Source organism: Astatotilapia calliptera, chromosome 3 (genome assembly GCF_964374335.1).
Source record: "Astatotilapia calliptera chromosome 3, fAstCal68.1, whole genome shotgun sequence".
Taxonomy (NCBI): Eukaryota; Metazoa; Chordata; class Actinopteri; order Cichliformes; family Cichlidae; genus Astatotilapia; species Astatotilapia calliptera.
Window position 1 is genome coordinate 49506383 of NC_137424.1, and position 19928 is coordinate 49526310.

General features: G+C 38.4%; 1 protein-coding gene across 1 annotated transcript; it reads left to right on the plus strand.

Moving 5' to 3' along the window:
* Positions 1-3512: 3512 nt before the first annotated feature.
* On the plus strand, positions 3513-18900 carry ripk3 (receptor-interacting serine-threonine kinase 3). The gene is made up of 13 exons (XM_026162637.2): positions 3513-3606; positions 4446-4609; positions 4686-4851; positions 5831-5986; positions 7456-7607; positions 8011-8060; positions 9517-9678; positions 10364-10446; positions 10888-10951; positions 12136-12200; positions 14375-14426; positions 14550-14740; positions 16518-18900. Exons 2-13 carry the CDS (start codon positions 4452-4454, stop codon positions 16737-16739), a joined length of 1521 nt encoding a protein of 506 aa, XP_026018422.2. The 5' UTR covers positions 3513-3606; positions 4446-4451; the 3' UTR covers positions 16740-18900.
* The last annotated feature ends 1028 nt before the right edge of the window (positions 18901-19928 follow it).

Sequence of the window (19928 nt, forward strand, 5' to 3'; positions counted from 1 at the left end):
AAAAACATTACCTGCACTGATTAGTCTCAAATTCTCATAGGTTTATGTTTTGCCTTTATTCTGTCACCCCTCTGTTATTTGCTGAGTGACAGCTAACAGCTTACTGTACAGCCTCATACATTTCTCTTGCTCTCATGATTTACCTCACAGAATCACTGTTTCACACGTCTTTGAGTTACCACCAACCATAACCTCCATTGTGTGACATAATGAGCTCTGTATACACTAGAACCCCCATATGATGTGTGTTAAGCAGTTTCTGTGGAAGATACTTGGGCATCAACAATCAACTGCCCTTCCAAGTCATTTTTTCTTCTTTACATCTTGATAAAGAATCAGAAACAACTGAGCATGCTCACTAGATGCTTCCACCCCACAGATGCAACTACATGACTGTATGAAAATCAATGCCTTCCTGCAACACGAAGTGCATGTACACGTGTTGCGTTTATCTCTAGTTTATCTCCTGCATGACACGTCACTGAGGAAGACAATCACTTGTTATCAGTGGTTATATCGTGTCTGTTCAGAGAATAGTGGTTTATGTTGGTAAGCATCATTTTTGTTTTAGACGTGCTGCAACATTTACCACGTGTTGTGTCATTCTTATGTAGGTTTGATAGCCAGCCAAACACAGCACAGCAGTGCAAATCCTCCTTGTCAGGCCTGCAGACCTGATTAAAATGTTTCCAAAATCTTGAGTTGTAATCTGAAAATTCTGACTCACGAACTTAAATGTCTGAGAAAAAGCTCAATATTAAGAAAATAACTTGAAGTTTAAAGATTATAACCCATTGGTTTTGCAGAAAATTCTAGATTTTTATTTCTGTCCACCTATGACACCTCATGTTGCCCTCCTCAGGTGAGACATCCCCCTTCATGTCCCCAATAAATCAAATCAAATCAAAATCAAATCACTTTTATTGTCACATCACATGTGCAGGTACACTGGCACAGCACATGTGAGTGAAATTCTTGTGTGCGAGCTTCACAAGCAACAGAGTTGTGCAAAATACAATAATGTAAACAAGCAAAATACAAGAATGGCTACATCTGAAACTAATAAATATATGTACAATATATAATAGTATATGCATTTCTGGATGTGTATACTAAATATTTTTCTACGTGTGTGTGTGTGTGTGTGTGTGTGTATACACATGTTTTACAAATTAAATAGAGTAAACAATAAATAAAATATATAAAAATATACAGAGTTGAGACATGTGCAAAACAGTGGCGTTACTGTACAGTATGGAGTGCATAATGTTGAAGTTCCAGTAGTGAAGCTGAGGTGTCTATGAAGTGTTCAGCAGTCTGATGGCCTGATGGAAGAAGCTGTCTCTCAGTCTGCTGGTACGGGACCGGATGCTGCAGAACCTCCTTCCTGATGGAAGCAGTCTGAACAGTTTATGGCTGGGGTGACTGGAGTCCTTGATGATCCTCCCCGCTTTCCTCAGGCACCGCTTCCTGTAGATGTCTTGGAGGGAGGGAAGCTCACCTCCAATTATCCGTTCAGAGCACCGCACTACTCGCTGGAGAACTTTGCAGTTGTAGGCGGTGCTGTTGCCATACCAGGTGGTGATGCATCCAGTGAGGATGCTCTCAATGGCACAGTGATAGAAGGTCCTGAGGATGCGGGGGCTCATGCCGAATCTTTTCAGTCTCCTGAGAAAGAAGAGGCGCTGCTGCGCCTTCTTCACTGTTTTGTTTGTGTGTACTGACCACGTAAGATCCTCAGCCAGATGTACACCAAGGAAGCGGAAGCTGCTCACTCTCTCCACAGCAGCGCCGCTGATGGTGATGGGGGTGTGTACTTCTCTGCACCTCCGGAAGTCCACTATCAACTCCTTTGTCTTTGCGACGTTGAGGGTGAGATGGTTGTCTTGACACCAGTGGGTCAGGGTGCTGACCTCCTCCCTGTAAGCCGTCTCATCACCATTGGTGATAAGACCCAATAAACATTTGCAGCTGTGCAAACAGAGAGGTGCTCTTTCTGCACACCTGCATGCTCAGTACCTGGCTAACACAAAAAGCCTTGAAAAAATGAAAGGTGACAAACAAGGTGATGGTTTTTGATAGTGAGGAACATTCAGTGGATTCTTTTTCACTGAGGCAGTCTTTGTTTTTCAAGAGCAAAGCCGGTTTGAACACTTTTATGTGCAGCTAGTTTCTTGAAGGGCTGGCTGTACCCAGCGTGATCGTACACTTTATGAAGGTCAGTTTGAAAAAGCAACCCAAAGATGATCACAGTAGCTGAACTAACAGTTAGAACTTTAACCTGAATAGTCTGCTTGTTTTTTTCTGCTAGATCAGGTTTGTCAGACATAACCCCCGTGGGCCAGAACTGGCTGGACGAAGACTCCAATCCTCCAATCCAGTCATGCTACACCAAAGCAATTAGCTAATAGATAAACAATTAAAGGACAGAAAAAGGCACTGTTTTTTTTTTTTTTTTTTACAATCTGATATAGAAATTTGAGTCTTTTTTGGCAATGGGTCTAAACATAAATCATGTCACTATAGATTAATTTTGCTTTATGTCCCTGTATGTCATTGTGATTCAGCATGGCCTTCATTCAACCTGAGTTTGACGTTCCTGCTCTACAGGACAAGAATGCTCAGCACACACGCCCTGATTCTTTAGCATATGATTGCAGAGCAAATTATCAGTCTTGCTTTCAGGCTTGCATCGAATGACAACATGTCAGGTGTGTGTTCAGACACACCTGTAATAAAAAAGCAAGACACAGGAATGTCTGAACTGGGGCGGTGTTGTCATTATTTTAATCATCTGGAAACAAAGCCTGTTGATGCGAACCTATAAACTGTTGTCATTACATAATGACGTGTTTGGCTTTTAATGCCAGTGTTTTTAATTGATCATGTTAGGGCTAGTTAACCTGCATCTATAATGTTTAACCAACCTTTAATGAAATTACCCTAAGAAAAAAAAAAGATCAACACAGGACGCTATCTTTTCTTACCTGTTTTATTTTTAAATGTATTTTATCTGTATTTATTGGTGGGTATTTATTCATTTTAATTTCAGGATTATCTTTACTTCCTGGTCTTTATTTGTCTCATTTGTGTTTTAGCCCTGATTCATCCACATAAAGAAGCTCAGGCCAAGACAAAAGCGTGTGATGCCTGTTTTGTCAGTCCTCCATACTTGCGGTGTTGTGATTTTGTAAAACCCTTCCATTTACTATAACTCAGCTGACATTACTGACACACTGAGTTGAGCACCATCTGCTGGCCAAATTAAAAAAAAAATCTTACAGAATGATTATTACTCTCACAGCAACAAAAAAGTCTTTTGTAACTTTTCACCTGATTATTTCTCCTCTTCCCTTTTTTTGGTGATAAATAACACTTAAAGATTTAAATCTGTGAAATAAAACTAGGGTTAAAAAAAATAAAAAAGGAGCAGGACAGAAGCAGAAGTTAAAAAAAAAGACATTTATTGGTCGGAGCTGAACTTTCGCTTCTGCTTCCACCAGGTCCAGCCTCTAGTAGCGAGTAGAAAGTCACTGAATAAGCACAAGGGTTTTCACACTTACTCGGTATGATTGAATGATGACAGAGAGGAGCGAATAACTAAGGGTGAGTAATTCCCCATGTTTTGAAAAATCCACTAGATTCTCTTACTAGTGTTTATGTGAGTGTCTTGCAATGAGTTCGTAATGGTTTCAAACTTTAATGTAGTGTCAGTCTGGTTCAAAGAAGACACAACATTAGGCATCCTTTAAATTAGTATAAATCGCTGTTTATTGGAACAACCGAAGCTACTAAAGTCTCTAATACTTCACAGTGTTCACTAAAACAAAGTCTACAGAGGTGGCTTTCACAGCAGGGCTGTTGTGTTTCTGCATTGTTGACACGTTTCTTTTATTTTGCCGACTTTCTGGAATTTTTGTAGCGTGTCAAGGCCCCTGAAAAACAAAGAGTGTGGTTTCCTGTGTATATGTTGAGGTGTGTGTTGAAAAGCTAGTTCTCTGAATTTTACCTTTTAAAATGGACATTACCAGAGGCACTTTAGTTCCTCCTAACATACGGTTCAACTTCCTCAATGACTGAAGCAATAAAGAAAATCAGTATTTATGACGCTGCTGGCAGCAAATTGAACAGATGACCACATAACAAGGTAACACCTGACAGAAGTAAACATTTTTCAAAGGGGAACACATTCAAACTCCATGACGTGAAAGTCTTTAGCTAACACTTCTGCTCTTTGGGTACCAATTTTGGCATTTCAAGCCAAATAAACCCAGAAAAGTATTTATTTTACCTACTTCTTATTTGTATATGGGTAGGCATGTTGAATGAAGCAGTGCCACACTGAATGCCATTCACACACACGTTCACACACTGGTGGAGGCAAGCTACAGTTGTATAATAACAAAATAAATTTCCCTGCTGTCTTCATTTATATAATATTCTAGTGAAATATGGCACTGCGCAGCTCTCCCACTCACGCGGAGATTGGAGACTCTGATCTGGATGACTGGGAAGTAAAAGGCTCTGGAGGTTTCGGACAAGTCTACAAGGCCAGACATCAAATGTGGTGCTGCGATGTGGCCGTTAAACTGCTCCACGATGACGATGGGTAAGTGGTTACCCAAACTGTTTTTAGATAATAACAAGAGTTGGATTTTACTGACGGGGGAATCCGACACACACAGGACCAGTTCATCCTTGCTGCGTGAAGTCAGAATGATGTGTAAAGGAAGCAGCCCATACGTCATTCCAGTCCTTGGGGTCTTTAAAGGTCATAGTCCCTCTTTTGGACCAGTAAAGCTTGGGCTGGTCATGGAGTTCATGGAGAGAGGATCACTTGCCAACCTGCAGGTAAACAACATACCTGATCCACTTAGATGAAGGCCAAAAGGCTTGACGAATTATAGTGTCTCAAAATTTATTGGATAGATTGGCCTAAAATTTCCTAAACAAGCCTTTCTAAAATGCTGTACTGTTTTTTTCAACATGTAAACTACCTCTCCTTGGGTCAGGGAAATGTCATGTTTTAAGTTAAGGGCTTGTTTGGTTGAGCTTAGTTAAAAATTGTTTTTTTCAGTGTACAAGAATCATTGCCATCATGGTAACAAGTCATGTGCTTAAAGCTAGGAACCACTCATAAGAAGAAATCAATGTTAGTTAATAGTAAATAAATCTTGGTTTGATATTGTTTAGGTTCAGCTGAACAATACAACTCCCAATAATGATTATGGCAGTGTGGGTTATTTCATTACAAAAAGTCCATTACTGTCTTTTATCCATATGGACAGGAGAGTAGACAAGGGGACTTTGTAGCTAACCCTAGCACTCGCTAATTATGCATACTGTAACTTCAAGTCTTAAAAGTAGAGCATTATAACATGGAAGTCTATTGGGATTCACCTTTAGGGAAATCCACACATATTTGTGACTCAGTTTACGGTCAGTAGTTCAGACTTTATCAGTATGTCTGGTTACAAAATAATTAGCTTTACCTTAGCTGATGCTAACATGCTAAATTATCATGTCAGTTGCAATCATATAGACATTGTGTCTTTAAGCTCAACCTCAAAGAGCCTTTAGGGTGGCTCTAGACTAATATTGATTGTTCTCTTTCTTGAAATTGTTATAAGGATTAAAGGTTAGGCCGGTTTTCATTTGTAACATCTTTAAACAACAAAGCAGCTGAACTGGAAGAGTCCAGTTACAAATACCTGGGTTTAAATTGAGAAATTATGTATGAGTAGGAGGTTATACTGAGCTAGATGAGAAAAATGTAAGACAAGAGATTGTCAAAGTGTAAAGCCAAAATGATCTGCCCTTACTCTAACAGAGAACTTTACAAGGACCCCCGCCCTGGCCACTGGCCTTCAGACTGACCCACCAGGTGGCCCTAGGTATAAACTTCCTCCACAATCTCTCTCCTGCTCTGCTGCACCTGGACCTAAAGCCGAGCAACGTGCTGCTGGACTCCTTTCTGAATGCCAAGGTGATTGTTTAGACTTTAAAATGGTGCTCTGCTGATTTAGAAGTAATTATTTTCTATAAATTTTGGAAGGAAAAATACAAACAGCTGCGTTTTCTTCTTCACATTGAAAACTCAAACCTTTGAATCACCAGCAGAGGTCTTATATTAGGGTGACCATATTTTGATTTCCAAAAAAGGGGACACTTGGCCCAGTCATAAAGAAATTTAATAATACTATTTGCTTAAAGAAAATTGTATTTTCTCTAATGCTTTCCATCTGACTTTGAGCCCCACTCTTTAGCCTAACCACAATGACATCATGGTGTTTACCACAAAAGGCTTTGCACAACTGTAAACAGACTTTAATGCGTAAAACTGGTGGAGTTTCCTCTTGGAAGAGTCCCAAACCTCATCCAACTGTATTTACTGTGACTGAATCAGAGACGTTATGAGAAACAGGACTTCCAAAGTATCTTGAGTAAAGATGTTGGCAGGATTGTTCGCGATGGAGAGCATCCACCCAGACAACTGAATACTTGTCAATCACAAGCCGTTAGCCAACAATTCTTTATTTGATAAATCTCCTTTGGTACCAACCAAGTTGACCTTGTGTTCATCTGTTGATGATTAAATTTAGGTCCTTTTCAAGCTTTGAAGAGACAAAGCATGAAATGGACACGTTTATTACATGTTTGAGTGTTTTATTGGTGACTCTACAAATACAATAATGATAGCCAGAGTCTAGACTACCTCTTACCCTGTGACAGCGGCAATAGGTCCAACTTTCTCAACGAAGCTAAATTTTGATGATTTTGGTGAATAGATGGGTTTATTTTTTAATATGTTAGCAGATATTAGATTGATTTGAATAAAGGGTTTTAAATCCATTTCTTACTATTGTTAGCTTAATATTGAGACCACTTGACTACTTTATTATGAAGCACACCTGTAATAATTGGGTTATTAAAAGGTTTTTGGTGAATAAAAATGGTTTAAAATTAGCTTACATATGATTTTATTACTACTATTATTTTTTCTAATTAATAATATCCTCTAAAACTCTTAATACATCTAAAGACATTTAAAAACATTTGTTCTGTGATGTGTTTATAAAATTAAAATGTAAGATTTTCAGAAAGTTGGCCAATATAATTAATTTTGGGGGGTTTTTACAAAGTAGTTTTACTTCAGCATTTCACATGGATTTTTTGCTTTGTCATTTCAGGGGTTACTCAAGTGCAACTTACATACTCCACAAGTCATGAATGTAATTTTAAATAATTATCCATGACTGTTTTCATGGATAACATCAAAGACCGGAAAGATTGCAGTAAAATGAGATAGATAACAGTTTGAGCAGTTTCTTTTAAGGTGTCTTTAATAAAGCAGTAATATTTTTAATACAATGCACTGTAGGTTTGTGTAAAATACAGTATTTTTGTCCAAACAAACTGCCTGATTGTCTTCTCCTTCCCTCTGTTTCCGTCTAGCTTACAGATTTCGGCCTTGCCAAGTTTTCCCAAAGTGTCACACGGAAATCTAAGAAGTACAGCGACGAAGAAGAAGGGGGAACTATCAGCTACATGCCCCCAGAGGCATTTAGCATCTCATACAACCCAACTCGGGCATCTGATATCTACAGGTAAAAGAGTCAATTTTTCCTTTGATATTTAGGAATTAGTACCAATGCCAAATTTCACCTTCACACTCATCTTAAAACATTAGATGGTGAACTTTGCATTCTAATCCACAGCCATTAACCACAGGCTCATTGCTGGTGGGTAAATAAAAATACGAGTGGTAACACACGAGGTTAACAGGTTCCAGGGAACTTGGCTGAGGAATAATGTATCGTAATTGTAATCATGTGACTTCCTCATTTGACGAACTGCAGCCAGTTGCTTAACTCCTCCCTCTGTAATCTGGTCGTGTTGTTGTTACTGATGTCATGGAGCAGACTGACAAACTGATAGCCAAACTCGACAATGACTGCAGATATACATTATTATAATTGCTGTGTTTGATTTTCTCCATCTCTCTTTCAGCTATGGTATACTGTTGTGGTCCATTGTCACAGGAAAAGAACCATATCCACGTAGGTAGCTTCCATAATCTTCCCCCTCCTTGGCTCAAAAACAGCTTCTATCCTTATTTGACTCTGAGCTTCACATGATTGAATGCATATTGACAGAGCCCCCTTTATAGCCAGTGTTTTTGATTCTAACTGGCAGCAAACTGAAGCCACATAGTGGAAATTCACCATGTGTAACCAGAAGATAGAATAACTAAACTAAAGACTCCACTGACTGTTTTTAGACAATGAACCAACAGTCAAACAGAAAGTTTGACGGTCTGTGATCAGCATAGAGTCTTAGGCTACGTTCACAATGCAGGCGAAAGCGCATCAAATCGACTTTTTTGACCCTATGCGACACATATCCGATCATGGTATGACAGTTTGAACAGAACAAATCTGATATTTTCAAATCCGACCTGGGTCACTTTCGTATGTGGTACTGAATCCGATACATATCTGATGTTTTAGAAAGCGACTGCTGTTTGAATGGTCATCATCATCAAACAGACAAAAAAAATCGGATTTGATCAAAAAATAGGAATTGAGCATTAAGACTTGCAGTGTGAACGTAGCATAACAGATGGCAGTTACTCCCAGTCTAAAAAGTGAAGCCCAGTTGGCCATCATAGAACCACTGGTTGCTAGGGAAAAATGTGTATTTCGCAAAATTGGTGGATCCTGAATGTTTCTGTTAGTGAGTGAAATCAGTTGCAAAGAAAGTTCAGCTGTGATTGCCTTGATTGCTGGCAGATTGCAATAATTTCCTTTAGTTTTTCATGTTAAATTTTTTGTTCAGGAATTTTTAGTAAAACTTGTGTCTCAGCTCTGTATCACAACATCATAACAAGTATGTCTGTGCAGGTTCTCAGTCATCCAGATCATCATAGTCTAAAACATGCAGCTTTTACTTTGTAAGCAAACCTTCTCCAATCTCGCTTTGTGTCGCACTTCAGTTACAGCTCTGAGAGCAGCGGGACAGTGTTTGTAGATAAATCTGTCGCTTCCATTCAAACTATGCAGCAATATTCTTCTTCTTAAGTGATTTGTAGGATGGCATTGGCAGTCGTGGTCCTCCAAGATACCCTCTCTCACATAGAGTGCAGCATCTCATTTGGTGTTTTCGTCACCAAATGTCACCTTAATCTCACACCTCTAAGTGGCTCACTGTTAACAGTACATGGTTAGCAATCACATGTCTGCAAAACTGAAGTGAAGTCATGCTTTTTGCCACTCAATAAGCTTAAGTGCTAACACTTATGTTATAGCATAAGTGTTATGCTACCCTGGAAGAGGGCAGAGAGTGTCCCATAATAGTAAGGTAAATTTAGCAAACCAAAAAACACTTTACTTTTAGTCCTTTGTTCATATGAAGCTATTTGTTAGAGAAAATTTAAACACATCACTTCAAAATAATCATCAGTGCAGAAACGTAAAATGTTGATGCTCTCCTGACGCACACATCCCTCTGATGCAGATGCATTGTCCAGCATAGTTCGTCTCCGCATCCCGCAGGGAGACCGTCCATCGCTGGACGAGATCCGTTGTTTGGCTGCAGGGCGTGCCGGGTTAGCAAGACTAATGGAGCTCATGCAGAAATGCTGGGAGGCTAAACCTGCTCAAAGACCCACTTCTCATGGTAAGAAAACTGGGTGGGATGGTTGTCTTAGAGCCTGAGGTGGGTCTCTACTGACTCTGCAAAGGCTTAAATCTGAAGGTCCTTTTGTCATCAGGGTCCCTCAGATTTTTAATGATGTGCCTGAGGAGATGAGGCTTGCAGAATCAGTGAAACAGTTTTATAAACTTCCTTTTATGTCATGCGGTCTTTCTGTTCACCCTTTTTATTGCTTTTTAAATTTCTTATGTGTATTATCTGTTTTTATGCTATTTTATACTTAATGCAGTAAAGTAGTTTTTGAACCACAGAGGTTGAACATTAGCATTATTCTTAAAGCATCTAGCATAGCTGGAGACTCTTGTTATTGATTAGAACAGGACTAAGCAAAGAAATGGAGATTTTATTTCTATAACACATTTTAAACCAAAGTGCTTTACATGCACACAAAACCCAGCTTCCTTAAGAAGCTCAAATTTGGGTAAATTTGATTATAAATTTGTGAATTCAGTTCATTATTTGGCTAATAAATAACAGCATAACTTTTAGTTTTAAACGGGTGGACTAATAAATTTGTTAAGGACAGTATTTACTTTATATTTCACATTTTTAATTGCTGAAGAAATCTTTCAAACCAGGTTATCTAAACTCTAAAGAAAACCAGAGCAGCTTGGCTGGCCCTAATGTTTTGTCTTCACACCCTCTGCAGTGTGCACAATTGTGACAGAAGAGCTGTATAAGATGCACAAACGTGCAATTATTGACGCCGTTCATGGAGTGCTGAAGAAACTGGTGAGGGACAAACCTCTTGTTTTCATAGACATAAGTAATTTTGTTACTATGTGAAACTTTGACATGACGCAGCATATTTTTTTGTTTTTTCTTAACCTCCTAGGACCTGGCGTCCACATATGTGGACATCACATTTTGGGTTATTTAGACCAAAATACTCAATTTTGCTCTAGAAGGGCCTGATATCCACTGACGAGGACGTTATACTGCTACTGTTCTATCAACATTTTAAACAAATATCCTCATATGTGGCTCTGATTTTTCATAAAAACAAAAATAAGGTTAAAAAAAAATCTGGTAATTCTTTGTTTTTACATTCATTGGGCCCCAATATGCCCAAATATCAAAGAGAAATTAAAAATGCATGCCGTGGAAGAGTTCGGGTCTTAGGAGGTTAATTTACGTCACGGACTGATTTTTTGTTTCTTTTCCTCTTTCCAGGACCAAACGGAAACAGAGGAAATGACTGAGCAGTTTGAGAGGTTTTCTATTGCTCAGTCTGCAGGTCTGTTTTACCATAATCAGCGTATATTAGATTCTGTGATATTGTTTTGTATGTTTCGCACCATGTTTAACACCACACATTTAAAGCGTACTTGTGAATACATTACAACTTGGTTATTTAATAGGTGTCACAGCAAGAAGAGCAATACGCCCTGGTTCAGATATTTATACCAATATCTGAAGCCAATAAGCATATTTTTGATTGAGTGCATTAAAGAAAAAGTCTACAATATTTGAAAATGCACTCATTACATTTTTTCTTGTCTGTTGCTATGTCAGATTAGAGACTCAAGTCAATGCAAAGATAAGCTAATTTCTCACTTAGTGTCTAAAACATGATTTTTTCTAAAGCTTCCACTTAAAGTTTCTACGGAGCCCCACAGGGGACATGGGAGAAAAAAAATTAAGACGGACTTTTGCGAGATCTCGCAAAACTAACTCGGGATCTCGCAAAAGTTTTGCGAGATCTTGCAAAACAAACTCGGGATCTCGCAAAACCTTTGCGAGATCTCGCAAAAGTTGAATTCCAACAATGGCGGCAGCTACTTAGTTGTAATATTATTCTTTCTGGGTCACAAAATAAACTTTTAAGATGTTTTGAGGCAGGAATGTAGTTGTGTAAACGTCAGATATCTGCTTGGTTTACAAGACATCACATATTTGCAAAAGTGCTCCGACGTTTTCGGAGATCTGACACCCACCATCTCGAAGCTAACGGGAGGTCGAGACGTACTACAGCTGGGAGGAACACCGCTTTCCCGGCACATCGTGCCTCGACCTCGAGCTGGCGGCTAAAACTTTTGCGAGAGCTCGCAAATTTTGCGAGATCCCGACTTAGTTTTGCGAGATCTCGCAAAACTAAGTCGGGATCTCGCAAAACTTTTGCGAGATCTTGCAAAAGTCCGTCTTAATTTTTTTTCTTCCATGTCCCCTGCGGGGCTCCGTAAGTTTCTGTGTGAAACAGAGCAAAAAAACAAAACAAAAAACCAACAGATTTGTCAAAACCAAACTTCGCTACAGCTTTCATGTTCTTCTAATTGTCATCAACATGTAGCAGTGTGAACTCTATTTGTCTTTCCGGCTAGAAAATGAACTGATGCTACAGAACTACAAAAGAAAACTACAATAAAAGCTTGTTTTATCTATATAATAACAATAATAACAATAGCAGTATATTTTTTGCAGTGAGCACCATAGTGAAACCTGCAAACATTTGTGAAGATGTCCCTACAGGGCGCCCGCCCATTCAGGTGAGCAGAGAGAGTCACGTTTGCTTCAGTTCAACGCTGACAAATTATATATAGTTGTCAGAAAGGATTAGCTCCAAACACCATGTAGGTTTGAAATTATAAACCAACCATCAGTGTTGTAGTCAGAATGAGCTGAGTGGCAAAAAACAACATTCAAATACTCAAAATGTGCTCTATGCCATTTCTTTCCCTTTTGTCATGAATTGGCCAATACAGTATTGTTTCAACACTGCGCTTCTTCAGTCACGGGGAAATACTGTGTGCATCACTTCCTACTGCACTAGGGGAATTTTCAAAGAGGAATCCTGAACACAGCAAATGTAAAATAAGCACGACAACCTAAGCATTACATGTACAAGTCATGGAAACCCATGCATGGGGCTCCTTGTGCACAGGTTTTGTGCTGACGGTAATGCCAGAGGAGGTTTGCAACTTTTAGACTCAGTGACCCCGCTCTGTAACGCTACGTGGTCTGAGGTACTCTGGTTCTTAAACAGAGGGGATTGTTGACTAACTGGGAGGCAAGAAACTTCATAACCTGACTTGTTGCAACGATGGCGTCCTGTTAACAGCACCACACTGTAATTCAGTGAGGTCTTCAGAATGATCCACTCTTTCACATATGTTTGTAAAGGCAGACTTTATGGCCAGAGGCAGGACTTTATATACCTGCGCACATGAGACTGAAAGCACCTGAATTCAAAGATTAAGAGGTGAAGACCGATACTGTTGTCCACTATATTTAATTTTAAAATTAAGGACATGTGTGTTCTATCCTGTCTTCCTCCCTTCACCCACAACCGGTCGCAGCAGATGGCCGCATGGTCCATGCACCTGGTTCTGCCCGAGGTTTCTTCCTGTTAAAAGGGAGTTTTTCCTTTCCACTGTCACCATGTGCTTGGTTGTAAGGAGTTGTCTGATGGCTGGGTTTTTCTTTGGATTATTTTAGGGTTTTTTCCTTACAACAGGGGTGTCGAACTCCAGGCCTTGAGGGCCGGTGTCCTGCAGGTTTTAGATCTCACCCAGGGTCAACACACCTGAATCAAATTATTAGTTCATTACCAGGCCTCTGGAGAACTTCAAGACATGTCGAGGAGGTAATTTAGCCATTTAAATCAGCTGTGATGGATCAAGGACACATCTAAAACCTGCCGGACAGCGGCCCTTGAGGCCTGGAGTTCCCACACCCCCTGGTTTAAGAAGCCATCAACCTGGAAAAATCCCTTAGTGACTATGGTTGCTCCCCTCCCCATAACAGACTGATAGACTTTCACTTCAGGTTACATTTTTATTAGAATCATAAAGCATACTTTTCTTGAAGGACTAACTAATGATTAATATCTAGAACTGCTGGTCTAGTGGTTTTTTACATTAAGGTTCACATTGGGCCATCACTGAACAAAAAAAAAAAAATCAAAAATACCCCTTCAACATATTGTAATTCAAGTGGTCTGAATGGTAACTAGACTTCTGCAATACATTGTGGTTTAAATTTCCTAATAGAAAATAGTCCATATAGGAAGTAAGACCAAGTGGTGCAATCATCTAAGTAGAGGACTTTCATATGGGGGGGATGGAAATGGACTCTTACGTTAAGCCAAAATGTAACGCTGACTATGAATCACATACATGTAATCATAGTTGTGTAATGAGAGGGGCGTAGATGTAGATCTGTCTACCACACATTTAATTATATTGTTTCACTTAAAAAACACAAGAAAAAACTAAAGTTTAAAACATTACAGTAAGTGTAGATGCTTTCCAAGATGTGGATTTTATAGATTTACTCATAAAAGAAATACGTTAATCTTGTTTGTACATTTTTAGCATATCTTGTGAAAGAACGACAATCGTGAGAGACTTTTAGTGGAAAGCATGTGTGTTTTTAGTACCATTATTAGTATCAGTGTTACTTATCTTGAGCCTTAATCCAAGGGAAGTTACACTGCGGTAAAGCTCATCAGCCACTGTCGTCACAGTTTTACACACTGTCACTACACCAAAGCCACAGGAAGCATCTAAATAATTTTCACTACACTCGGATCCCATTGAGACCCTGTAAGAACTGTGAGAAAATGAGGCCGGTAAAGATTGTTTATCCTCACTTTATTCCACATTCTTCATCTTTGCTGTAACTTGCAACAGAGCAATTCTTTTATTTCCTTTTCTTACAGGAAGTGGCTGGCAGTTGGCCTGCAAATCAAAGAGACAACACTAGAGTCAAAGGTAAGAAGGAAGTTGTTGCTGAAGCAGAACAGAAACGGTTGACTGAAGGGGGAACCGTTTGTTGTAGTCAAATAAAGTGCCTGTTGTGGCTTCATGTCTGAAGATAAATGTGTTGCCTTCCAGAATCACCTTCACATCGAACTGCCAATGTGTCTCAGGTGGACCAACCCCACTCAGCAGGCTATAAAATGAAACCATCCTCTGTTCAGCCCATTCAGTCGCAGCCCCCGTCAGCTCCATCGAGGAAGCCGCAAAATAGATCATCGAAAAACATTTGCCCACCTTTTAAGCAAAACCATTTCTCTCAGTACCAGGTGTGTGTGTTCGTTGTTTTTCACCGACTTAAAGACTTTTTCCACAATGAGCAGGTCTAATGTTTTTCAATTAAAAGAGCTTGAATATACTAATTAACTTCATAAGTTAACCTAATTCAAAACTTACCAGTTCACCAGCAGAGACGGGCAGTAACATGTTAAAAGAAGTATGTTACTGTAATCCAATTACTTTTTTCAAGTAACAAGTAAAGGGATTATTATTGCAAAAAAAGTAATTGAGTTACTGTTACTTTCCCATAAGCACGCTGTGTTAGTGCGTTACTAAAAATTCAATTGTATATGATGGATTATGCAGAAAAAAAGAATTGGACTGAAAGGACCATTGCTTTGTTACATATTCAAGTTTTGTATCATGTTTTTAAAAAGTAATGAAGTTACTAATTACTTGCAGAAACTAAGTAATTTGTAAAGTAACTGGATGACTTTCTTGGAGAATTAATCTGTAATTAGTAACTAATTACTATTTTCAAGTAACTTGACCAGCACTGGTCACCAGTGACCTGGCAAGGGTTATGTTCATGTCTACCCTTTTTTCCTATATGGTACACCCAGTCTGGAATCTCAGATGGCCAAATGCATGTATAATATGTGATTTAATGAATGTGTGTGAATGTTATATAGTAAGGAAAAAAGCGGTTGTATGGATGGCTGTGAATGAGGCATGTTGTATAAAGCGCTTTGGGTCCTTCAGTACAGTAGAAAAACAATATATGAGAACTGGTCCACTTTCCATAACTATTTTATGAAGATCTGCTTGTTTAGCATGCAGCTACATAACCCAAATGTTTCTTGCATGTTGTGCCTCATAAATGTTAAAATGTGTCAAAATAAAAGCAATTCTAGTAAAAATATATGTAGGCAGTAGTTAAAAACCCGAAAAGAGCAAACTTCTCCAAAGCTCTGCTGACTCAGTAACTACAGAGCTCCAAACATCATCTGGCACTAATATCAGCACGAACATATACAACAGGAGCTTCATAGCATGTGTTTCCATGTCTGAGCAGGTCCTGTAGGTGGTATGTGAAGGTGTCCCATTACTTTTGTCCACAGAGGGCCAAAATCTTCAGTTAGATTTGAGCTTCAGTCATCAATTCTTGTGCTAAGAAATGTTTTGATTAAAAAAAAAGATTAAAAGGTTTACTGCATGATACACAATTTTTAGCCACGAGATGAAACATGGTACGCTCCATTCCAGCTTCATGTTCAAATTTTTACTTTAACTTTGTATCATTTACAGTTCACAGCGGTGTCTGTGGCTCAGGAGGTAGAGCAGGTCGTCTACCAATCGGACGGTTGGTGTTTTGATCTCAGGCTTCTGTTGGTTGCATGTAGAAGTATGTTTGAGCAAAATACTGACCCCCGATGTATCCACTGAACAATGAATGTATGAATATTAGGTTAAAAACACTTAGAACGTAGGAAAAAAGTGCGTGTGTGTAAATGACTGAATCAGGTTTGTAGTAAGAAAGTGCTTTGAGGGTTCAGTGGGGTTACTGTATTAGGGACATCGGCTCTCAGTGACATCATAGAGGTCCAAAAGTAGAAAAACTGAAAAACAAAAAGAGCTGTCTGAAGCTAAGAAAACCAAATGAAATGTTTCCAAAATAGTTCTTAGCAAAGACAAAAAAAGACTGAATTTTAAGTGCTGGAAAATGAATGTAAACATTTTTGTTCAATCTTACAGCGGCTCAAACTAACATGATTTTCTTTTATTCTGAACCGCTTTAAACAAATATTCTTCTTCTTTTCTCTGCAGCGTCAGTCCTCCAGCCCTGGTAATTTCTGCTATCCTGCCACACCTAGAATCAACATGCACTTCTGCAACGTAGTTGGATTACAACTTGGTGACAACAACACCATGCACATCTGCGCCACAGATCCTTTAGAGCGGAAGAGGCACCCAACAGCACCATCTGCCGTTAACGTCCCTCTGCCACACTTGAGAGGCTGGGGGAACAAGGCTGGAGGAGTTGGCTGAGTGTATTGTCTAATCTTCCCTCTTTCTTTTTAACTTCTCAAATTTGAGATCATATTTAAGGGTTTTTTTTGCATGTTTTTTTTTTTTAATCTGTTGTAGTGGATTTTTATATCTGGACAGGTTTCTGAAAAAGCTTTTTGTTTTCTATTATTTTCTGTATTTATTCTGTTTATTTTGTTTGAAATGCTGAAACCAGTGAAAAAAACATCACACCTTTCTTTTGCACTGTCAGCAGTAGAATTATGGGCCAAGTCTGGTCATATGGTTGATGCTTTTTCACCTACTGTGGTCAACAAATATCCAAAGACACAGTGCCAGGAAATCATCTTAAGCCAGAAATTGCCTTAACGGCAGACTGACTGTTAATCACAACAAGTCAATATGTGTTATAAAACCAAACGTAGGATTTGCATTAATGCACAGGTCTTCGACTCCAGGCCTCAAGGGCCGGTGTCCTGCAGGTTTTAGATGTGTCCTTGATCCAACACAGCTGATTTAATTGGCTAAATTACCTCCTCATCATGTCTTGAAGTTCTCCAGAGGCCTGGTAATAAACTAATCATTTGATTCAGGTGTGTTGACCCAGGGTGAGATCTGAAACCTGCAGGACACCAGCCCTTGAGGCCTGGAGTTCGACACCCCTGCAATAATCCATGGATACGGGTGGGACTTCTTTGGCTTGTCAAGGAGGTTAAAATTAAACACATGCCTTTCAGCATATACTGTTTGTATTACTGTATTTTTCGGACCATAAGGTGCACCGGATTATAAGGCACACTGTTGATGAATGGGTCTGTTTTCATACTAAGGTGCACCGGAATATAAGGCGCATTAGGCAAAACAAAATCAGATCAAACTTTACTCAACTCATTCTTCTTGTTTCCCCCACTTCCGTACCATTGATTCATTAATGTTGAATTCTGTTGCAGCTGCTCTATTCCCGTGTTTTTGCAGCATAATAATGACTAACTTCGTATTGTGGATGTATTATGTCAGCTGTTCTCGTGACTGAAATTTGGTCCATTGACAGCATCAGGAACCCTCACATTAACTTTTATCGAGTGGAAAAAAGTTAGCGTTCACCCTCCAGCTTCATTGTGTTTATGCTATGCTAACATAGCTGCGTCGCTCGTAGCGCATCATTATATAGCTAGCCAAACTTCAGCAACCCTACAAACATCACTGCTGTTTAGTATACGGTATGTGCAAAAACCTGGTTTGTACTGTATTTGTATGTTTGCTTACACATGCTGTTTTGTTGGCGCATTAAGTGCAGCCGAGATGTTAAAAAATAAAGGAGCTGCATTAAAATTGGCCCATTATGGACTGTCCAACCTCCATATTTTAAGAGGGCAGCTTTGCAGCGTTCACAGTTGAAAATAATCTTTATTTATCTTAAACTGTGCCTTGGTGGAGACCGCCCATTTTAGCAAATCTCCCCTTAGCAAGGTTTGAATAGCAGGTGGGTCACATTGGGGATATCCACTCTCTTGTTAAATCAAAGAGTGATTTTTAAGTTGAAACTTTTCTCTCACAGTGATAAACTGCATGTACAGTGTCCTCATTATTTAATTTTTTCTATACACATGCTTTTCCTTCATTACATGATAATCAGTTAGATTAAAGTGTCACCTTAACTTAAATTTCAATCAAGAATTTGTTTTTGTTTCTTGCCCAAGAAACACATTTTTCATTGCGCAGAAGCATGATGTAGCTTCAATGAAGTGCTGGAACAATGCTGTGTGAAATATTTATTTGGTACGGTTGTGTTGTATGTGTACAATGTTCTCATATTAGGATGGTTTTTATCTGAACTTTACCACTTTTTGAAATCATCCTAATGTGTATCTGATTTATTTTAAATGATGGGTAGGTGATGTCCAGAAACTGGACTTTTTAAGAAACAGGACGCAAAAAACATTTCTTTTTTGCCTTCTATATGTTGTAATTTCAGATTTTTATCTCAAAACTTACAGTTAAATGTCTCAAATTTTCTACGTATTCAAAAGTTTGAATTTTGAGATAATAACTTGAAATGTTAAACCTTATGTTCAGCCTTAATTTTTTTTCCTGTGAATTTTGTGAAAGAAAAAGGAAAAAATCTGATGTTGCTTTAAAGAAAAATCTGACAATTTAATAAAAAGTTCATTTATACTAAGAAGTTATTGGTGTTGTATTTCCTTTACATGTTTTATGTTTTGTTATCTGCTCTTTTCTTATTTCAGACACCAACATAAGCAAGTTCTTGAACGATGCAGGTGAGGTAATTTTTAAGCTATCAGTCAGAAAGTTGTTTAAGTATTTCATTTTTATATTGATTTGAGTAATGTCTCTGCAGAGGATTTTTAGGTCCACCTTGAGAAAAATGAAAGTATTCCTCCAAAAGTTGATTCTGTTAAACCTGAGATGTTGAACATACTGAACAGAGACCAGAACTGCTACAGGGTCCAGTACAGTCATGTGGATGGCTTTGCAAAATGTGAAAGTTACAAAAGAAGGCACAGATTCGGGAGTTTTCACTATATTTTCATCTGAACTGCTAACTTAATCTTATCTATAAAAAAACATCTCCAACACCTTGTGTTAACTTTAACATTTATTATAGAATAAAATCAAGGCAATAAGCAGCTGGTTCTTTCTATGTGATTTTATATAAGCTGCACTGATAACAGTAGCTTTTCTTTACAATGTGGAAAACAGAAGCCCCAAAATTGCATTTATTTTTCTTAAGACACATCAGGTATGTCATTAGAATAATTTATTAAGCATTTTAAACAGTTAAAGAATCCACTAAGACTTTAATATGTGTTTATTTTAGGTTATTATTTATTTTGTTTTACCATGCTTAACAAATTCATTAGACCACTTGTCATAAAACAAGAACAGTGAAAACCTGTTTAAAACACATATTATTTTGTTATTTATCCAGCAAGGGAAAAAAAAATTATGTTTATACCCAAATTTGAGCGAACACAGCGGGCTTACATATGAGAGGAGTCAGAAATGAATCAACCACTAAAACTAACGTTTCTCTTAATAAACATGAGTAAATAACTATAATTCTAATCAAAAAAATAAGAATCTGCTTCACTATTTTTTTACAGCTTTTATTTGGTTGGTAAAATAGTGCATTGGAAAATTTATAGATGACAACAATAATTGTATGTCATGGTCCTGGTCTGTGACTTT